We start from the raw sequence: 20,149 nt of genomic DNA, 5'->3' as shown, positions 1-20,149 counted from the left end.
GGAGAGAAATGGTTGTGTTTCGCCAACATTTACCTATTTCTTGCTAATTTTATATTGTAATTTCTTCGTTCATCCCTGTGAGCCACCCTGAATCATTGAGAGTTGGATAGCATACAAGTCGTCTTCTTCTTCTTCTTCTTCCTCTTCTCCTTCTCCTCCCTTCTTGTTCTCCTCCTCCTCCTCCTCCTCTTCTTCTTATTGTTGAATTCAGCAGATGTGTAGGATAACAGCCCCAAGAGGGTGTAAGGAATATAGACTTAATAGCAGGGGTCTCCATCCTTGGCAACTTTAAGACTTGTGGACTTCAACTCCCAGAGTTCCTCAGTCAGCAAAGCTGGGAACTCTGGGAGTTGTAGTCCACAAGTCTTAAAGTTGCCAAGGATGGAGACCCCTGCTTTATAGCAGATATTCTCAATAGTGGCCCCAAAGTCCTGGAACAACAGTTGGTTCCTAAAGTTGCCCTTGTTTCCTTTGCCATTAAACTTCCACACACATTTTTGCATGTTTAGCAGTGATGTTTTGTTTGGGGTTCTACGTTGCTTGACTTGGATTTATCAATGCAGATGGCTTTACAATCTATGTTTCTGAGTGTTATTGCATTCTATTGCAGGGGTCTCCAACCTTGGTCCCTTTAAGACTTGTGGACTTCAACTCCCAGAGTTCCTCAGCCAGTTTTGCTAGCTGAGGGACTCTGGGAGTTGAAGTCCACAAGTCTTAAAAGGACCAAGGTTGGAGACCCCTGATCTATTGCATTTTCTGCTTGTAAATCAGGCCTGGAAACCTGACACCAGGATCTTTAGAAAGGGGCAATATATAGAACCATGCATGTTCTTTATTTGAGGAGGTTCTAATTGGTATATCCATCATTCCCTCTTATTTTTTCCTACAACCAACCCCTCTTAAGTTGGCTGGCATGAGAGGAGAGAACAAACTCGAATTCCCTCAGGAATTCCCTGGTTGAAGGGAGCTCAAATCTGAATCTCCCCAATCCTTATCCAGCACCTTCACCACTACAGGTAGTCCTTGATTTACGACCGCAATTGAGCCACAGTGAATCATTCCAGCATTGACTTTGCTTGTCAGAAGCTCCCTAGGAAAGGTGGCAAATGACAAACTCAGCATCCCGGTTTCCAAAAACCCAAAGCCTGATCACATAATTGTGGGGATACTGCTGCAACAGCCGTAAGTGTGAGAACTAGTCCTAAGTCACTTTTCTTAATGCTGTTGTGACTTTGAATGGTCATTAAACAAATGGTGGTAAGTCAAGGACTACCTGTAACTTCACACTGGTTGGTGCGGAGCCAGTAAAAAGCTGGACTAGACTCTGACAGGAGCCCTTTACTTACCAGGAACCAATAGATATTCATCAGCGTGAGGATAAACAGCAGCACGTTGAAGAAGAAATAAAATGGGATTTTGGGGACAGACTGGAGACTGGTGTGGCAGGTCGCATAAAGCACCTTCAAGGGGAACCAGTACAAACGGAACCAGAACCTGGAAAAGGACAGCAAAGCAGCAGAAGCAAATTTAGACCAGGGCGGGGACCTCTCTGCACACATGCCTGGGAGGGTCAGTTGCGAGTTAAAATCAACAACCTTGCAGATAAAACCTGTCAACGCGATAGGAGTCCAAGTTCTATTCAGTTGAAAGGGAAAAAGTGCACCAAACCTACACTGCCCATGGTGGTTGGCCTAATTTAACAAGAAAGCTGTAACATTCAGGCAGAGATTTAAACCAGGAGTATCCAACCAAGACTTGTGGACTTCAACTCCCAATTTTTCAATTCCCCAGTCAGCCACGAATTGAAGTCCACAAGTCTTCAAGCTGCCACGGTTGGACAACCCTGGTTTTAAAACATTTTAATTTTTGGAACAGGACACATCTTTTTCTCTGATTGTTGTTTATTGAGAGGGTTTGTAGGTTGCTCCAAGCATCCAACAAGTTGAACTTGCGGAGTCAGGATTTCCTGGCCTGACCTTTCTGGAAAAGCTGACATCAATCAGAAAAGCCTATTTTCCTTTATTTCCTTACTCTAATAGTAAAGGTAACAGTTTCCCTTGACCAGTTGTGTCCGATTTCAGGGGGCAGTGGTCATCTCCATTTCTCAGCCGAGGAAGCCAGCATTGTTGGAAGATGCTTCTGTGGTTATGTGAACAGCATAACTATATCGAAGCACATGGAATGCTGTTATCTTCCCACCGAAGTGGTACCTATTTATCTACTCACATCTTCCCACCGAAGTGGTACCTATTCAGGGGTGAAATCTACTTACCTTCCCTACCAGTTTGAAAGTGCGTGCACTGCTCATGCGTGCATGCGCATCACGTGCGATTTTGGACCCTCTGCGCATGTGCAAAGCTTTCTGGACATGTGCGGAGGGTAAAAAACAGGTTATTTCCTGGTTAAAACCAGGAAGTAATGACGTCCAGGCGAGTGGGCAGAGCTTCATGCTGCCGCTGCTACCAGTTCACCTGAACCGGTGCGAACCGGTAGCATTTCACCCCTGTACCTGTTTATCTACTCACATCTTCTTCCTGAAATGATACCTATTTATCTAGTCACATCTTCCCACCGAAGTGGTACCTATTTATCTATTCGCATTTGCATGCTTTCAAATTGTTAGATGGCAGCAGCTGGGGTAAGGAACAGGAGCTCACCCTGTTGCGCAGCACTTGGGTCTCGAACCCAGGCTGTCAACTTTCCAGCCAACAAGCCCCCTATTTTAACCTGGTCATCATGCCCTCTCCTTATTGTATACTCCAGTAAATTAGGGCGAGTCCATTCTGAGCTTCTTTCTCATCCTTTCTCTGTTTACTGGGCTTAATATTGTTAATTCATTAGCCATTTTTGCAATGTCACTTCTGTGGCTTTCTGCCATATACGTCTCCCCCAAACATTCACAAATAGGTTTGGGTTTTGACAGAATTAAGACTGGTGACAGTTACAGCTACCAGAAAGCTTTTTCCTTCAGAGCAGTCTATCTTAAAAGGAGTAGAAGACAGGGCCACGATGTTCTACAGAAGATTCAACTGGAGCAACAGCCAAATACAGGTAGTCCTCGACTTATAACCATTCATTTAGTGACCGTTCATAGTTACCACAGCACTGGAAAAAGTGACTTACGACAGTTTTTCGCTCTTACAACCATTTCAGCATCCCCATGATAATGGGATCAAAATTCGGACGCTTGGCAACTAGCATCTATTTATGATGGTTGCAGTGTCCCGGGATCATGTGATCAGCTTTTGCAACCTTTTGACAGGCAATGTCAACGGGGAAGCCAGATTCACTTAAGAACTGCAGTGATTCACTTAACAATGGTTGCAAGGAAGGTCGCCACATGACCACGGAGACATCTTCGGACAGCGCTGGCTCTTCAGCTTTGAAACGAAGATGAGCACCACCACCCCCTAGAGGCAGGAACGACTAGCACATATGTGCGAGGGGAACCTTTACCTTTATCTTCCCACCGAAATGCTACCTATTTATCTATTCGCATTTGCATGCTTTCAAATTGTTAGATGGCAGCAGCTGGGGTAAGGAACAGGAGCTCACCCTGTTGCGCAGCACTTGGGTCTCGAACCCAGGCTGTCAACTTTCCAGCCAACAAGCCCCCTATTTTAACCTGGTCATCATGCCCTCTCCTTATTGTATACTCCAGTAAATTAGGGCGAGTCCATTCTGAGCTTCTTTCTCATCCTTTCTCTGTTTACACTGGAGCAACAGCCAAATACAGGTAGTCCTCGACTTATAACCATTCATTTAGTGACCGTTCATAGTTACCACAGCACTGGAAAAAGTGACTTACGACAGTTTTTCGCTCTTACAACCATTTCAGCATCCCCATGATAATGGGATCAAAATTCGGACGCTTGGCAACTAGCATCTATTTATGATGGTTGCAGTGTCCCGGGATCATGTGATCAGCTTTTGCAACCTTTTGACAGGCAATGTCAACGGGGAAGCCAGATTCACTTAAGAACTGCAGTGATTCACTTAACAACTGTGGCAAGAAGGGAGGTAAAATGGGACAAAACTCACTTAATAACCCCCTTGCCTAGCAATAGACATTTTGGGCTGAACTGCGGTTGTAAATCAAGGTCTACCTGCAATAATTCGTAATATTCCTCTCCAGTTTCTTTTCTAGGCTGGGTCCCGTTAGATCTGAGGACCAGACTTACCAACTAACGCTGAAGGAGATGCAGCCGGCATTAGAAAGCGTGTCGTTTAAACGGTGGTAAACGCCACCTCGGTACTTGAAGTAAACATTGAGTTTGGTAAACTCCAGCTGGATGTCACTAAAGTCATGAAGGAAGAGCACAAGAATCCCTATGTTGTGGTATCTGTGAGGAAAAGAAAAGCCCCATTATTATCCACGGAAAAAGGTCCAAGCTGTTCAATTCAGCAGGCCGCAGATGCGAGAGGCCTGTCATTTTTCCTTCCTCCAACGAGCCAGACAAAAATAATGTCACTGCATCTTATTGGACAGCAGGTTTTAAACAGAACAATACAGAGGCTCCATAGTTCCATAGATGGCATTTGGCACCAGTGAGATTGACCAAAATGTTCCCAAATTTATCACCGAATTGTTGGAGATGTGGTACAAGCTAGGCACATACTACCATATGGGGTGGATGTGCCCCAAGTTAAAAAATTTTTGGCAAAAAATTAAAAATTGGCTAGAGGGAATTACCCAACTAAAAATGGAATTTAAACCGGAACTCTATTTATTAGGAATAATTAACCCCAAAATAGACAAATCTTTGCAATACCTAATACTCCAGGAGAGGAAATAATAATCCAAAAAATCTTATAGTGTGCAGAAATGGACAAGATGACGCTAGAAATTAAGGAAAGGGAAGAGTCAGAATACTACAAAGTGTGGAATAAATTATATGACCTTTTTTCTGAAGGTCAGAAAAAAGAAATCGAAATAATAAATTGGAATGTTAACCTAATTAAGACTGGTGACAGTTACAGCTACCAGAAAGCTTTTCCTTCAGAGCAGTCTATCTTAAAAGGAGTAGAAGACAGGGCCACGATGTTCTACAGAAGATTCAACTGGAGCAACAGCCAAATACAGGTAGTCCTCGACTTATAACCATTCATTTAGTGACCGTTCATAGTTACCACAGCACTGGAAAAAGTGACTTACGACAGTTTTTCGCTCTTACAACCATTCATTTAGTGACCGTTCATAGTTACCACAGCACTGGAAAAAGTGACTTACGACAGTTTTTCGCTCTTACAACCATTCATTTAGTGACCGTTCATAGTTACCACAGCACTGGAAAAAGTGACTTACGACAGTTTTTCGCTCTTACAACCATTCATTTAGTGACCGTTCATAGTTACCACAGCACTGGAAAAAGTGACTTACGACAGTTTTTCGCTCTTACAACCATTTCAGCATCCCCATGATAATGGGAGAGAAATGGTTGTGTTTCGCCAACATTTACCTATTTCTTGCTAATTTTATATTGTAATTTCTTCGTTCATCCCTGTGAGCCACCCTGAATCATTGAGAGTTGGATAGCATACAAGTCGTCTTCTTCTTCTTCTTCTTCTTCTTCTTCTTCTTCTTCTTCTTCTTCTTCTTCTTCTTCTTCTTCTTCTTCTTCTTCTTCTTCTTCTTCTTCTTCTTCTTCTTCTTCTTCTTCATCTTCTTCTTCTTCTTCTTCTTCTTCTTCTTCTTCTTCTTCTTCTTCTTCTTCTTCTTCTTCTTCTTCTTCTTCTTCTTCTTCTTCTTCTTCTTCTTCTTCTTCTTCTTCTTCTTCTTCTTCTTCTTCTTCTTCTTCTTCTTCTTCTTCTTCTTCTTCTTCTTCTTCTTCTTCTTCTTCTTCTTCTTCTTCTTCTTCTTCTTCTTCTTCTTCTTCTTCTTCTTCTTCTTCTTCTTCTTCTTCTTCTTCTTCTTCTTCTTCTTCTTCTTCTTCTTCTTCTTCTTCTTCTTCTTCTTCTTCTTCTTCTTCTTCTTCTTCTTCTTCTTCTTCTTCTTCTTCTTCTTCTTCTTCTTCTTCTTCTTCTTCTTCTTCTTCTTCTTCTTCTTCTTCTTCTTCTTCTTCTTCTTCTTCTTCTTCTTCTTCTTCTTCTTCTTCTTCTTCTTCTTCTTCTTCTTCTTCTTCTTCTTCTTCTTCTTCTTCTTCTTCTTCTTCTTCTTCTTCTTCTTCTTCTTCTTCTTCTTCTTCTTCTTCTTCTTCTTCTTCTTCTTCTTCTTCTTCTTCTTCTTCTTCTTCTTCTTCTTCTTCTTCTTCTTCTTCTTCTTCTTCTTCTTCTTCTTCTTCTTCTTCTTCTTCTTCTTCTTCTTCTTCTTCTTCTTCTTCTTCTTCTTCTTCTTCTTCTTCTTCTTCTTCTTCTTCTTCTTCTTCTTCTTCTTCTTCTTCTTCTTCTTCTTCTTCTTCTTCTTCTTCTTCTTCTTCTTCTTCTTCTTCTTCTTCTTCTTCTTCTTCTTCTTCTTCTTCTTCTTCTTCTTCTTCTTCTTCTTCTTCTTCTTCTTCTTCTTCTTCTTCTTCTTCTTCTTCTTCTTCTTCTTCTTCTTCTTCTTCTTCTTCTTCTTCTTCTTCTTCTTCTTCTTCTTCTTCTTCTTCTTCTTCTTCTTCTTCTTCTTCTTCTTCTTCTTCTTCTTCTTCTTCTTCTTCTTCTTCTTCTTCTTCTTCTTCTTCTTCTTCTTCTTCTTCTTCTTCTTCTTCTTCTTCTTCTTCTTCTTCTTCTTCTTCTTCTCCAATCCTTATCCAGCACCTTCACCACTACAGGTAGTCCTCAACTTACGCCCACAATTGAGCCCAAGCTTTCTATTGTTAAGTGAGACATTTGTTAAGTGAGTTTTGCCCTGTTTTATGACTTTTCTTGCCACAGTTGTTAAATGAACCACTGCAGTTGATAAGTTAGCAACCTGGTTGTTAAGTGAATCTGGCATCCCCATTGACTTTGCTTGTCAGAAGCTCCCTAGGAAAGGTGGCAAATGACAAACTCAGCATCCCGGTTTCCAAAAACCCAAAGCCTGATCACATAATTGTGGGGATACTGCTGCAACAGCCGTAAGTGTGAGAACTAGTCCTAAGTCACTTTTCTTAATGCTGTTGTGACTTTGAATGGTCATTAAACAAATGGTGGTAAGTCAAGGACTACCTGTAACTTCACACTGGTTGGTGCGGAGCCAGTAAAAAGCTGGACTAGACTCTGACAGGAGCCCTTTACTTACCAGGAACCAATAGATATTCATCAGCGTGAGGATAAACAGCAGCACGTTGAAGAAGAAATAAAATGGGATTTTGGGGACAGACTGGAGGCTGGTGTGGCAGGTCGCATAAAGCACCTTCAAGGGGAACCAGTACAAACGGAACCAGAACCTGGAAAAGGACAGCAAAGCAGCAGAAGCAAATTTAGACCAGGGCGGGGACCTCTCTGCACACATGCCTGGGAGGGTCAGTTGCGAGTTAAAATCAGCAACCTTGCAAATAAAACCTGTCAACGCGATAGGAGTCCAAGTTCTATTCAGTTGAAAGGGAAAAAGTGCACCAAACCTACACTGCCCATGGTGGTTTGCCTAATTTAACAAGAAAGCTGTAACATTCAGGCAGAGATTTAAACCAGGAGTATCCAACCAAGACTTGTGGACCTCAACTCCCAATTTTTCAATTCCCCAGTCAGCCACGAATTGAAGTCCACAAGTCTTCAAGCTGCCACGGTTGGACAACCCTGGTTTTAAAACATTTTAATTTTTGGAACAGGACACATCTTTTTCCCTGATTGTTGTTTATTGAGAGGGTTTGTAGGTTGCTCCAAGCATCCAACAAGTTGAACTTGCGGAGTCAGGATTTCCTGGCCTGACCTTTCTGGAAAAGCTGACATCAGAAAAGCCTATTTTCCTTTATTTCCTTACTCTAATAGTAAAGGTAACAGTTTCCCTTGACCAGTTGTGTCCGATTTCAGGGGGCAGTGGTCATCTCCATTTCTCAGCCGAGGAAGCCAGCATTGTTGGAAGATGCTTCTGTGGTTATGTGAACAGCATAACTATATCGAAGCACATGGAATGCTGTTATCTTCCCACCGAAGTGGTACCTATTCAGGGGTGAAATCTACTTACCTTCCCTACCAGTTTGGAAGTGTGCGCGCACATCATATGCAATTTTGGACCCTCTGCGCGTGTGCAAAGCTTTCTGCACATGTGCAGAGGATCAAAAATAGGTTACTTCCTGGTTAAAATCAGGAAGTAATGACGTCCAGGCGAGTGGGCAGAGCTTCATGCTGCCGCTGCTACCAGTTCACCTGAACCGGTGCGAACCGGTAGCATTTCATCCCTGTACTTGTTTATCTACTCACATCTTCTTCCTGAAGTGATACCTATTTATCTAGTCACATCTTCCCACCGAAATGCTACCTATTTATCTATTCGCATTTGCATGCTTTCAAATTGTTAGATGGCAGCAGCTGGGGTAAGGAACAGGAGCTCACCCTGTTGCGCAGCGCTTGGGTCTCGAACCCAGGCTGTCAACTTTCCAGCCAACAAGCCCCCTATTTTAACCGTAAGGTCATCATGCCCTCTCCTTATTGTATACTCCAATAAATTAGGGTGAGTCCATTCTAAGCTTCTTTCTCATGCTTTCTCTGTTTACTGGGCTTAATATTGTTATTTCATTAGCAATTTTTGCATTGCCACTTCTGTGGCTTTCTGCCATATACGTCTCCCCCAAACATTCACAAATAGGTTTGGGCTTTGACAGAATTAAGACTGGTGACAGTTACAGCTACCAGAAAGCTTTTTCCTTCAGAGCAGTCTATCTTAAAAGGAGTAGAAGACAGGGCCACGATGTTCTACAGAAGATTCAACTGGAGCAACAGCCAAATACAGGTAGTCCTCGACTTATAACCATTCATTTAGTGACCGTTCATAGTTACCACAGCACTGGAAAAAGTGACTTACGACAGTTTTTCGCTCTTACAACCATTTCAGCATCCCCATGATAATGGGATCAAAATTCGGACGCTTGGCAACTAGCATCTATTTATGATGGTTGCAGTGTCCCGGGATCATGTGATCAGCTTTTGCAACCTTTTGACAGGCAATGTCAACGGGGAAGCCAGATTCACTTAAGAACTGCAGTGATTCACTTAACAACTGTGGCAAGAAGGGAGGTAAAATGGGACAAAACTCACTTAATAACCCCCTTGCCTAGCAATAGACATTTTGGGCTGAACTGCGGTTGTAAATCAAGGTCTACCTGCAATAATTCGTAATATTCCTCTCCAGTTTCTTTTCTAGGCTGGGTCCTGTTAGATCTGAGGACCAGACTTACCAACTAACGCTGAAGGAGATGCAGCCGGCATTAGAAAGGGTGTCGTTTAAACGGTGGTAAATGCCACCTCGGTACTTGAAGTAAACATTGAGTTTGGTAAACTCCAGCTGGATGTCACTAAAGTCATGAAGGAAGAGCACAAGAATCCCTATGTTGTGGTATCTGTGAGGAAAAGAAATGCGCCATTATTATCCACGGAAAAAGGTCCAAGCTGTTCAATTCAGCAGGCCGCAGATGTGAGAGGCCTGTCATTTTTCCTTCCTCCAACGAGCCAGACAAAAATAATGTCACTGCATCTTATTGGACAGCAGGTTTTAAACAGAACAATACAGAGGCTCCATAGTTCCATAGATGGCATTTGGCACCAGTGAGATTGACCAAAATGTTCCCAAATTTATCACCGAATTGTTGGAGATGTGGTACAAGCTAGGCACATACTACCATATGGGGTGGATGTGCCCCAAGTTAAAAAAAATTTGGCAAAAAATTAAAAATTGGCTTAGAGGGAATTACTCAACTAAAAATGGAATTTAAACCGGAACTCTATTTATTAGGAATAATTAACCCCAAAATAGACAAATCTTTGCAATACCTAATACTTCATATATTAACGGCAGCAAGGATCGCTGTCGCATATGGATGGAAACAAAACAATGTTCCAGGAGAGGAAATAATAATCCAAAAAATCTTACAGTGTGCAGAAATGGACAAGATGACGCTAGAAATTAAGGAAAGGGAGAGTCAGAATACTACAAAGTGTGGAATAAATTATATGACCTTTTTTCTGAAGGTCAGAAAAAAGAAATCGAAATAATAAATTGGAATGTTAACCTAATTAAGTTAAAATTAGAAAGTGTAAACCACTGAATTGTGTTAACCGGATAAGGACAGATTAGAAAATAGATACCAACATAAATATAAACATGTAGAGGATTTTTTTTCCATAATAATTCCCACAATTTGACCAGTGTACAATACAATCACTTATGCAACAATCGATCCTATACTCAAATTATGCTCAATCCGGGCTACTCGACCGCCACTCCCTCCCTTAATCCTTTCTACCCTTCTCATCCTTCTTCAACTTTCCCCACCATCCTTCTCCTCGCTTTCCTACTTCCCCTCCTCTTTCCCACTTCTCACTACCATCCTTTCTAACCCTCTATCTTCTCCTCCTTCTTCTCCTCCTATCCTTTCTTCTCCTCCTTCTTTCCTCCCTACCCACCTACCTACCTACTTTCTTCCTTCTTTACTCCTCTTTCCTTACCCTTTCCCTTTGGGAGTGGTTACCGAGCAGTCCCGACTTTACACCATTCCAACTTGTTTAATTCTACCATTATTCCTGTACAATGGCAACCAATCAATTTATAGTCTTCCCCTTCCCCCCCCATTTCCCCCCCCCGAGACTTCCCAGAACAGAATACAGGGTATTGTAACTAACAAACATAATCTAAAATATAACATAAAACATATTCCATTTCACACCATCACACTATCAATTCCTTCTTTCCTCCCTACCCACCTACCTACCTACTTTCTTCCTTCTTTACTCCTCTTTCCTTACCCTTTCCCTTCGGGAGTGGTTACCGAGCAGTCCCGACATTACACCATTCCAACTTGTTTAATTCTACCATTATTCCTGTACAATGGCAACCAATCAATTTATAGTCTTCCCTTCCCCCCTCCCCCCCCGCGACTTCCCAGGACAGAATACACGGTATTGCAACTAACAAACATAATCTAAAATATAACATAAAACATATTCCATTTCACACCATCACACTTTCAATTCCCTCCTTTCTTAAACTAATACATGTCAATTCTAACTTCACTCAAAAACTAATTGATATTTTAATCTGATACTTATTTGAATATAATCAATCCACTTCTCCATTCCAAAATATATTTTTCTTGTGTACAGTCTTTCAAGTAGGCAGAAATTTTTGCCATTTCTGCTAAATTTGATACTTTACTAATCCATTCTCCAATTGTAGGTAAGTCTTCTTTCTTCCAATATTGTGCAATCAATAGTCTTGCCGCAGTTATTAAATTCAAAATCAGTTTTGTCTCTATAACAGTGCAATCTGAGATTATTCCTAATAAAAAGAACTGTGGAACAAACTTGATCTTCTTTTTCAAAATGTTCTGCATAATCCACCATATTTTAATCCAAAAGGCTTTAACTTTTTTGCAAGTCCACCATATATGATAATAGGTAGCATCCTCACAATCACATCTCCAACATTTTGCTTTCACATTTGGATACATACATGACAGTTTTTTAGGATCTAAATGCCATCTATAAAACATTTTATAAAAATTTTCTCTTAAATTTTGTGCTTGCGTAAATTTAACATTCCTCACCCAAATTTTTTCCCATGTTTCTAACATTATAGGTTGTTGAAAATTTTGTGCACATTTTACCATACAATCTTTAACCAACTCCATTTCTGAATCAATTTCAACCAATACATTATATAATCTCTTTATATGCTGTTGACCTTGATCTTTTACTTGTTTTACCAAATTATCATCACTTTGCCTTACACCAATTTTCTGATCTATTTTCCATCTAGATTGCAATTGTCCATACTGGAACCATGTATAATCTCTCCCTTCATCCCTCAATTTCTCCCTAGATTTTAACTGTAATTCCCCTTTTTCCATAGTCAAAAGCTCTTTTGTAAGTGATAACCTCCATTTTTTGTAATATATTTATATTCTCTATCATATGTCTGGGGAAATATGGCAGGCTTGAAGGCCCAATGCAAAAGATGGCTTCCAGGCCTGACACAAACTTATTTGAATAATGGGGGGCTGGAATATCTGCCCTATACACAGTCCTTGACTTACAACCATTCGTTGAGTGATCATTCAAAATTACAACACTACAGGTAGTCCTCAACTTACGCCCACAATTGAGCCCAAGCTTTCTGTTGTTAAGTGAGACATTTGTTAAGTGAGTTTTGCCCCGTTTTACGACTTTTCTTGCCACAGTTGTTAAGTGAACCACTGCAGTTGATAAGTTAGCAGCCTGGTTGTTAAGTGAATCTGGCATCCCCATTGACTTTGCTTGTCAGAAGGTCGCAAAAGGGGATCACCTGACACTTTATGATTTACGACACTGTGACGGTCATAAATATGAACCAGTTGCCAAGCATCTGAATTCTGATCACATGAGCATGAGGATCCTGCGAAGGTCGTAACTCTGAAAAACGGTCGTAAGTCACGTTTTTTTAGTGCCGTTGTAACTTTGAGCGGTCACTGAACAAACTTTTTTGAGTCAAGGACTACCTGTACTGGAAAAAGAGACTTACAACCATTTGTCACATTTAGGACCCTTGCAGCATCCCTACGGTCACGTGATTAAAAAAATCTGGAAGCTTGACAACTGGTTTATATTTGGGAAAAATCCGGGGCTCAATTGTGGTCATAAGTCGAGGACTACCTGTACTGTGAACATGGCTGTGACGTCACAGAAGCTGTTGTGTCTCGCCCGCTTTCACCGCAGCCGGGGCCTTCTTATCTGCTTCCGAACGCTGAGGAATGTCCTAGTATGCCTCCCGGCCCCAGCCCTGGCTCCATGCCCAGACAGGCTGAGGAGGAAGAAGTACCTCCAGCCCGCAGTTCTGGCTCCATGCCCAGGCAAACGGAGCAACTAGACCCCTCCCCCTCCCCCACAGCATGTGAGCCTGAGGAAGGTCAATTGCCAACAGCTGCAGACTGGAGTGACCCTCGCTTCAGGAGAATTGATAAGCGGCGTCAACAGAAGGAAGGGAGGGGCAGGCCTGGATAAGTGCTGAGTCATGGAGCCACACCCCATGGCCTATATAAAGGATCTGCTTTCTGGCATTCTCTGAGTCAGGCAAAGTCTAACATATCTTGCTGAAGTCACTTTCTGGTCTCCTGCCTGCCTTGAGAACTTTGCTAGGACTTTGGCAGAGCTGTAGAGGCATGCCCGATTCGGATTTCCCTGACCCGGCCGTCAGTGGAGGAATGGGACACGACAGAAGCTCAGCCAATGAGGACAGTCAGCTGGCAGCAGAGCAGCCAACGGTGCGACCCGACGAAGCCCTGAAGAATTACCTGAAAATATAGGAGAAGACGATGAGGGTCAGCGTGACCACGTGGTGAATGAGCATGACGACCGAGTCCTTGCGCCAGGCATCCATGTAAAGGGTGGCATAGATAGAATGGGCATAAAAACTGCTTTGTATTAGGTAGGCCAGGGCAATATCCAATGGCACCTGCATTCCTTTTTCCCAATCTGGAAAGCCAGGCAGAAAAAGAAGAGAAGGTGAGCGGAACACACCTGCAGCATCCAAAATGCTCAGAATGACACGGCGACAGACCAAAGAACTAAGCTGGCTCCCTGCGCACGAGCAGCACCCTATAGGCTACTGTTACACAGCAAAATTTCCTGTCAATGCAATTGCTTTGATCAGGACCAAACGCTCACTTGCAAAAGTAGGTATAGGTAGCCCTCGACTTACGACCAATCGCTTAGTCCATTAATACCTCCCTCAACTGGTTATTAAATGGGACGAGGTGGCTCAGTGGCTAAGACGCTGAGCTTGTCGATCGAAAGGTCGGCAGTTCAGCGGTTCGAATCCCGAGTGCGGTGAGTGAATGGGGTGAGCTCCCGTGACTTGTCCCAGTTTCTGCCAACCTAGCAGTTCGAAAGCACGTAAAAAATGCAAGTAGAAAAAATAGGGACCACCTTTGGTGGGAAGGTAACAGCGTTCCGTGCACCTTTGGCGTTGAGTCATGCCAGCCACATGACCACGGAGACTTCTTCGGACAGCGCTGGCTCTTCGGCTTTGAAACGGAGATGAGCACCGCCCCCTAGAGTTGGGAACAGCTAGCACAGATGTGCGAGGGAAACTTTTACCTTACTAAGCTTATTATTACAAGTTTCTTTGCGTAATGAATTAAAATAACTACTTTAATTCATTAATTTTGGCACAGTTTTGCCGAAAATCAAAAGCAAGTGCTTTTGCTTTTAGCAAAACAGTCATAAAACACAGTCACATTATATATGGATGTAAATGCAGCCACGTTGCATCGCTTATATCCATTTTATTAATTTGTTTATCAAACGTCTATACTAAATAAATAAATTTCCTGAACAAAGGACTGTTGGTTTCATTCCTTTCAGATTAACAAGGCACTTCCCACCTGCACTACAAATCCCATCCTCCTCAACTAAGCAACCTCATCTCACTGGAAATCTAACACTTCTGGAAGATGGTTCACATAAAAACTGCTATTAACTCTTCCTTGTCTACTTTAAGTAAAAGAGCAGCATTGTCAACCGGAAAAAAAATGCCTTTGTAAAAGGAATCTGTGCATTTATCTAATTTTTATCTCTGCAAACTTTTAGTAGTTCACAGTTAATTTGATGTTTTTTTTAAACCTAGGCAAAACTTCACTTTAAAAATCTTTGACCCCCAAAGACTAAATTGCAACCTTCTTAATAATTTTGTTTCTGCTACAAAAACTTGCTGTAAAGCCTCCAAATTGAAAGAGATCTTCCTGAACGAAAGGAACTGGTTTCTACAGATGCTCTCCCCACTCCCACCCCCAATTAAGCCCGAAAGCATATCAGATGAAACCAACAAGGTTTTGAGGCTATATGGCAGGTCTCCTTCCAGATTCCTGGATTACATTATATATGAAGATTCCTTTCAAACTGCAGAGGCAGGATTAGGTGCTAATTTACCAAATTTAAATGACCCAACATCAAACATTCCCCAAATCAGGAGCGTCCAACCTTGGAACTTTTAAGATTTGTGGGCTTCAACTCCCAGAATTCCCCAGCCAGGCTATTTGTGGACTTCAGCTCCCAGAATTCCCCAGCCAGGCTATTTGTGGACTTCAGCTCCCAGAATTCCCCAGCCAGGCTATTTGTGGACTTCAGCTCCCAGAATTCCCCAGCCAGGCTATTTGTGGACTTCAGCTCCCAGAATTCCCCAGCCAGGCTATTAATGGACTTCAACTCCCAGAATTCCCCAGCCAGGCTATTTTTGGACTTCCAACTCCCAGAATTCCCCAGCCAGGCTATTTGTGGACTTCAGCTCCCAGAATTCCCCAGCCAGGCTATTTGTGGACTTCAGCTCCCAGAATTCCCCAGCCAGGCTATTAATAGACTTCAACTCCCAGAATTCCCCAGCCAGGCTATTTATGGACTTCCAACTCCCCAACCAGGCTATTTGTGGACTTCAGCTCCCAGAATTCCCCAGCCAGGCTATTTGTGGACTTCAGCTCCCAGAATTCCCCAGCCAGGCTATTTGTGGACTTCAGCTCCCAGAATTCCCCAGCCAGGCTATTTGTGGACTTCAGCTCCCAGAATTCCCCAGCCAGGCTATTAATAGACTTCAACTCCCAGAATTCCCCAGCCAGGCTATTTATGGACTTCCAATTCCCCAGTCAGGCTATTTTTGGACTTCCAACTCCCAGAATTCCCCAGCCAGGCTATTTGTGGACTTCAGCTCCCAGAATTCCCCAGCCAAGCTATTTGTGGACTTCAGCTCCCAGAATTCCCCAGCCAGGCTATTTGTGGACTTCAGCTCCCAGAATTCCCCAGCCAGGCTATTTGTGGACTTCAGCTCCCAGAATTCCCCAGCCAGACTATTTGTGGACCAGCTCCCAGAATTCCCCAGCCAGGCTATTTGTAGACTTCCAACTCCCAGAATTCCCCAGCCAGGCTATTTGTGGACTTCCAACTCCCAGAATTCCCCAGCCAGGCTATTTGTGGACTTCAGCTCCCAGAATTCCCCAGCCAGGCTATTTGTGGATATCAACTCCTAGAATTCTCCAGCCAGGCTATTAATGGACTTCAACTCCCAGAATTCCCCAGCCAGGCTATTTATGGACTTCCAACTCCCCAACCAGGCTATTTTTGGACTTCCAACTCCCAGAATTCCCCAGCCAGGCTATTTGTGGACTTCAGCTCCCAGAATTCCCCAGCCAGGCTATTTGTGGACTTCAGCTCCCAGAATTCCCCAGCCAGCCATGCTGGCTGTGGAATTCTGGGAGTTGAAGTCCACAAGTCTTAAAAGTTGCCAAGGTTGGACACCGCTACTCTAAAAGCTTTCCTACCCCACCCCCCCACCCCCCAATATGGCCACAATGCTTACCATACCATAAAAGACAGAAGGTGGATCATGGAAAAAGGGGTATCCAGCAAAGAAGAGCAAGTAAGTGCCGTACAACCAGGTGATGCTGTAGAAGGAGAGTTTCCAGGCACTTTCAGGCATCTTAGCAGCATCTTTGGGGGGTAACTGACACCACTCAGCGATGGGCTAAAAGAGAGAAAAAGATCAGTGGGATGGGTTGATTGCTGATCTTCAACACTTCGTTTACAACTGGGAGGCCGAGTGTTATCTGTGGATACAGGTAATCCTCGATCTGCGACCACAATTGAGCCCAAATTTCTGTTGTTAAACAAGACAGTTGCTAAGTGAGTTTTGCCCCGTTTTACTTTTGTTTAAATGGATTCCTACAGTTAGTAACGCCCGTTGTTAAGTGAATCTGGCTTTCCCATTGGTTTTGCTCGTCAGAAGATCCCAAAAGGTGATCGCATGACCTCAGGACACCGCAACTATCAAAAATACATGCCGGTTGTCAAGCATCCAAATTTTGATCACGTGACCGTGGTCATGAGTGCGAAAAATGGCCACGTGCCACTTTTTTCAGTGCCACTGTAACATCGAACTGTCACTAAATGAATGGTTTTAAGTCAAAGTCTGCCCATATATCATGCAATAATAACAGCAATAATAAAAGAAATAAATTGTCCCAATCTCTGTAGCTCAGGTTGAACTGTAGAATCTGTATGCCTGCAGATATTTCATTATCTATCTACATTATCTAACCTCGACTTACGACCACAGTTGAGCCCAAAATTTATGTTGCTAAGCGAGACCACTGTTAATTGAGTTTTGCCCTCACTTTACAATTTTTCTTGCCGCAGTTGTCAATTGAATCACTGCAATTGTTCAGTAAGCAACACGGTCGTTAAGTGAATCTGGTTTCCTCCTTGACATTGCTTGTCAGGTCACAAAAGATGACACACCACACCCCCCGGGATATTGCAACCGTCATAAACATGAGACAGTTGCCAAACGGCTGAATTTTAATCACCTTATGCATTTTAATTTTAAATTAATTAATTAATTTAATTTAAATTTAATTTAATTTAATTTAATTTAAATTAATTTAATTAATTTAATTTTGAATTTTAATCACCTTATGCACGGTCACTCACGCCCTCGTGACGTCTCGTCTGGATTACTGCAATGCTCTCTACATGGGGCTCCCCTTGAGGGGCATCCGGAGGCTCCAGTTGGTCCAGAATGCGGCTGCGCGGGTGATAGAAGGAGCCCCTCGTGGCTCCCGCGTGACACCTATCCTGCGCAGACTGCACTGGCTACCTGTGGCCTTCCGGGTGCGCTTCAAGGTCTTGGTGACAATCTTTAAAGCGCTCCATGGCATAGGGCCGGGTTACTTACGGGACCGCCTGCTGCTATCGAATGCCTCTCACCGACCCGTCCGCTCTCACAGAGAGGGACTCCTCAGGGTGCCGTCGACTAGGCAGTGCCGTCTGGCGACGCCCAGGGGAAGGGCCTTCTCTGTGGGGGCTCCCACCCTCTGGAACGAACTCCCTCCAGGACTTCGTCAACTTCCGGACCTCCGAACCTTTCGTCGCGAGCTCAAAACACACCTATTTATTTGCGCGGGGCTGGGTTAGTTTTTTAAATTTATTTGTTTTAATGGGGTTTTTAGTATTTATACTGTTTTAATAATTTGGCCTTTGAATAAGTTTTTTATGTGTTATTTTAAATTGTATTTATATGATTGCTTTTAATTGCCTGTGAACCGCCCTGAGTCCCTAGGGAGATAGGGCGGTATATAAATCTGAAAAATAAATAAATAAATAAATAAATAAAATAATCAGGTGACCATGGACAATGCTGCGAGGGTCATAAATGTGAAAAAGGGACATAAGTTGCTGTTTTCATTGCTGTTGTAAGTTCAAACAGTCACTAAATGAAACTGTCGTACGTCAAGGGCTACCTGTAGTCCTTCATCATCAGCAACCAACCGAGCTCAGAGAAGACCAGGGACTCCATCTGTGCTGAATATAAGCAATGCATTCGTGCAACATTAACACAGGTATATTTAACAGGTGGTGGCTCAGTGGCTTAAGACGCTGAGCTTGTCGATCGAAAGGTCGGCAGTTCAGCGTTTCGAATCCCTAATGCGTAACGGGGTGAGCTCCCGTAAGTTGTCCCAGCTTCTGCCAACCTAGCAGTTCAAAAGCACGTAAAAAATGCAACTAGACAAATAGGGACCACCTTTGGTGGGAAGGTAACAGTGTTCCGTTTAGTCATGCCGGCCACATGACCACGGAGACGTCTTCGGACAGCGCTGGCTCTTCGGCTTTGAAACAGAGATGAGCACCGCCCCCTAGAATCGGGAACGACTAAGCACATATGTGCAAGGGGAACCGTTACCTTTTATTTAACAGGAAAGATGCTCCCTTGTAAAGCATATCCTGAACTCAGGAGGCAGCATTGAGCCAAGTTTGATTTTAAAAGACTAAATAGGGTTGAACCCCAGTTCATTCTTGGATGGAAGACACCTGTGGGCTTTAGGCTAACCTGGGAAGTAAAAAAAATAAAAATCAACCAGGAATATAAAGCAACAGCAAAGCACTTTGTACTTTTGCCAAGATAATGGCACAGATGTTCCCATATAGCTACCAGAAATAGTTGCCTTCTTTTGAAAACAAAAAACAACACATACCCCACAAATGCCGTAAAATTGATACAAGTGGCCTTGCGCATGTAGAATCTTTTTTTTTTGCTAGTGCAGACAAAACGCTTAGACGTCGTTTTATACTTAATGATTCTGCTTGTACTAGCAAAAAAAAAAAAGGGGGGGGGATTCACACACACAAGTTGAGACATGCTGATTTTACTGCAATTTGCTAAACGACTTGAGTCGAAAACTGGGGCCAATGGACACAAGTGGAGGCGTGGCCATCAATTTATGACTCAGTCTCTGGGCGGATTGTACTGTATCAACCCACTTCTGGACCATTCTGCGTTCCACTGGGAGAATTCTGCATTCTTCCAAAAGCTTCCCTTGAAGATGAGGATGAGAGAAGCCTGCCCCAAACAAAGACTTTCGGACGCTTCCATTGGATGAGCTCCATGTTTAAACACAGGCGGCTAACAGCAGTGCAAAACTACAGTAATCTTACTAATAAAGGAGAATATTTGTAGCTCAGGGTTGTGGTGCATGAGGGGTCCTTTCTTGACCGGGATGCCTTATGCACGGTCACTCACGCTCTCGTCACTTCTCGACTGGATTATTGCAATGCTCTCTACATGGGGCTACCCCTGAAGTGTACCCGGAGACTGCAGTTAGTCCAGAATGCAGCTGCGCGGGTGATTGAGGGAGCACCGCGTTGCTCCCGGGTAACACCACTCCTGCGCAGTCTGCACTGGCTACCTGTGGTCTTCCAGGTGCGCTTCAAGGTTTTGGTTACCACCTTCAAAGCGCTCCATGGCTTAGGGCCCGGGTACTTACGGGACTGCCTGCTGTTTCCACATGCCTCCCACCGACCCGTACGCTCTCACAGAGAGGGTCTTCTCAGGGTGCCATCCGCCAAGCAGTGTCGGCTGGCGGCCCCCAGGGGAAGGTCCTTCTCTGTGGGAGCACCTACTCTCTGGAACGAACTTCCCCCCGGTTTACGCCAATTGCCTGACCTTCGGACCTTCCGCCGGGAACTGAAAACTTATTTATTTATACAAGCGGGACTGGCCTGATTTTTAAATTTAAATTTT

General features: G+C 43.4%; 1 protein-coding gene across 1 annotated transcript in view; it reads right to left on the bottom strand.

Annotated features, from left to right (window-relative positions):
* Positions 1-20,149, bottom strand: part of CERS1 (ceramide synthase 1) — a 65,240-nt gene that overhangs the window by 11,490 nt on the left and 33,601 nt on the right. Inside the window, exons 2-5 of the mRNA XM_058163474.1 lie at positions 16,438-16,597; positions 13,380-13,560; positions 9,294-9,455; positions 7,199-7,346 (exon numbers count right to left, since the gene is read on the bottom strand). Of these exons, the coding sequence (XP_058019457.1) occupies positions 7,199-7,346; positions 9,294-9,455; positions 13,380-13,560; positions 16,438-16,597 (651 nt within the window). The remainder of the gene's footprint in view (positions 1-7,198; positions 7,347-9,293; positions 9,456-13,379; positions 13,561-16,437; positions 16,598-20,149) is intronic.

This window comes from Ahaetulla prasina, chromosome 1, assembly GCF_028640845.1.
Source record: "Ahaetulla prasina isolate Xishuangbanna chromosome 1, ASM2864084v1, whole genome shotgun sequence".
NCBI lineage: Eukaryota > Metazoa > Chordata > Lepidosauria > Squamata > Colubridae > Ahaetulla > Ahaetulla prasina.
Note: the sequence above shows the minus strand (reverse complement) of the source record. Positions and strands in the feature narration are given on the sequence as shown.